We start from the raw sequence: 1,637 nt of genomic DNA, 5'->3' as shown, positions 1-1,637 counted from the left end.
TCATCCTGAAGGCAGAAGCTGGAAAACATCCAGGAAACATCCTCTTCATCGTAACTGAATCTAATGATCCATCTTTGATCCTGAGAGCCTCTGTGATCCAGGCTGCTCGGCATCCACACAAACCTTTGCAGGACCGAAGGCTTTTGATTATTTCACACAAACTATCACAAACAACAGCTGTGAGCTGTGTGGTGATCATATCAAAGGAAATATTCTGACACCGAGGGCTGGACGTTGGCATCACACGCAGGTACAAAGGAGACCTTTATCTGCTCTCACCTGTGCTGAGCAGACACCTGTCCTACATGCTGATATGAGCCCTGAAAGTTTACCCAGAATGCACTTTGTGTGTGAAGCTTCATGCAGGGAATTATGACAACCAGATCAAACATCCAGGTTCCTGCTCCTCTGCGTCACACAGCCATAGGTCCAACACTCCCACACTCACAGATGTTCAGTCTCTTGGAGTGGATGTAAAACTGATCTGAGTTCAGTTTCTAACAGAGCCTGTAACCGTGGGACACACCAAAGAGATTAGGTGTGTTTTAGTTTGGACATAGAGCACAGACCGATCTCTGACAGCTTACCCTCCAAATTATCTGCTTTTTCAACCAAAGGTCTGACACTTTGAATTCAATGCCTAAAAATCTTTATTTGCAAAGTGCTTTTCACAGAAAAAACTAAAATAACATAAATAAAAGTGCCGAAATGTGTGGTTTCCATTAATTTGGTAGTAATTCAACAGAAAGCCCGTTTAAATAATGAAGTTTAAAGCTGTGACTTTTATTGTGAAATCGCTGACAGGAAGAGGCTGTGTTTCGCCGGTGTGCTTTGACCTCGGAGCTGTTCGGAGCGGCTCGGCTCTGCTCGCTCCACCTTCGTCCCTCCCCTGGCCGGAGCGGAGTGAGATGCGTCCCGGAGCCTGAGGCGTTCGGACGAGTCAGAGCCGGACGCGGAGCTTTCAGGCGGGGAGCCTCCGGAGAGACACCGCGCCGTCTGTCGCACTGAAACCGGGTGTAGGTGCACTGCTGGCGGCTTCGCCTCCAGCTGCCTGCCGCTGAAAGCTGCAGGACTGAGACATGTACCAGGTCCAGGTGAGCTCATACCTGAGTTTTTATGTTTCTGGAGGGCTTAAAGAAATGACTCTGTGTTGTTGTCCCCACACCATCACCATCATCATCATCATCATTCTTATGTCTGCTGAGTTTTCATCTGCATAAATAAAGGATGTAAAAGTCCCTGCATAAAACTGACTGCAGCTTCTGCTGTGACAGATATTTCCGCGTTTTACATTTACAGATCAGCCTGCTTCCTGTGTTTAGAAAGTGAACATCAGCACTTTTATTGATCACTTTCTTCCATTTTTAATGAACATGTTCCTGTGTGGGTTCTCTCTGGGTTCCTCCTAACAACACAAAGGCAGATTAAGTGTTTGGATGTTAGGTTATCTGTTCAGCTGGGAGAGGATCCAGCCACCCTGAACCGGATAAAAAGAAGAAGATGAACGGATGGATGGATGGATATTTGGTTGGTTGAACAGATGGATGGACAGATGGATGGACGGTAGAGCAGGGCGATATGGCCAAAAATATTTATCATGATATATATTTGAAAATTTGCGATAACGATATAACTGA

At 46.1% G+C, this 1,637-nt stretch overlaps 1 protein-coding gene across 1 annotated transcript in view; it reads left to right on the top strand.

The window, feature by feature from the left end:
* The first annotated feature begins 220 nt into the window (after positions 1–220).
* pex5lb (peroxisomal biogenesis factor 5-like b) overlaps positions 221–1,637 on the top strand; it is a 25,552-nt gene continuing 24,135 nt past the window's right edge. Inside the window, exons 1-2 of the mRNA XM_005754243.2 lie at positions 221–617; positions 805–1,094. Coding sequence (XP_005754300.1) covers positions 1,080–1,094 — 15 coding nt within the window. The 5' untranslated portion in view covers positions 221–617; positions 805–1,079. The remainder of the gene's footprint in view (positions 618–804; positions 1,095–1,637) is intronic.

The sequence above is a fragment of the Pundamilia nyererei genome, unplaced genomic scaffold (genome assembly GCF_000239375.1).
Source record: "Pundamilia nyererei isolate P.nyererei 1_Seehausen unplaced genomic scaffold, PunNye1.0 scaffold00527, whole genome shotgun sequence".
Taxonomy (NCBI): Eukaryota; Metazoa; Chordata; class Actinopteri; order Cichliformes; family Cichlidae; genus Pundamilia; species Pundamilia nyererei.
This window is presented reverse-complemented; position numbering and strand designations above follow the sequence as displayed.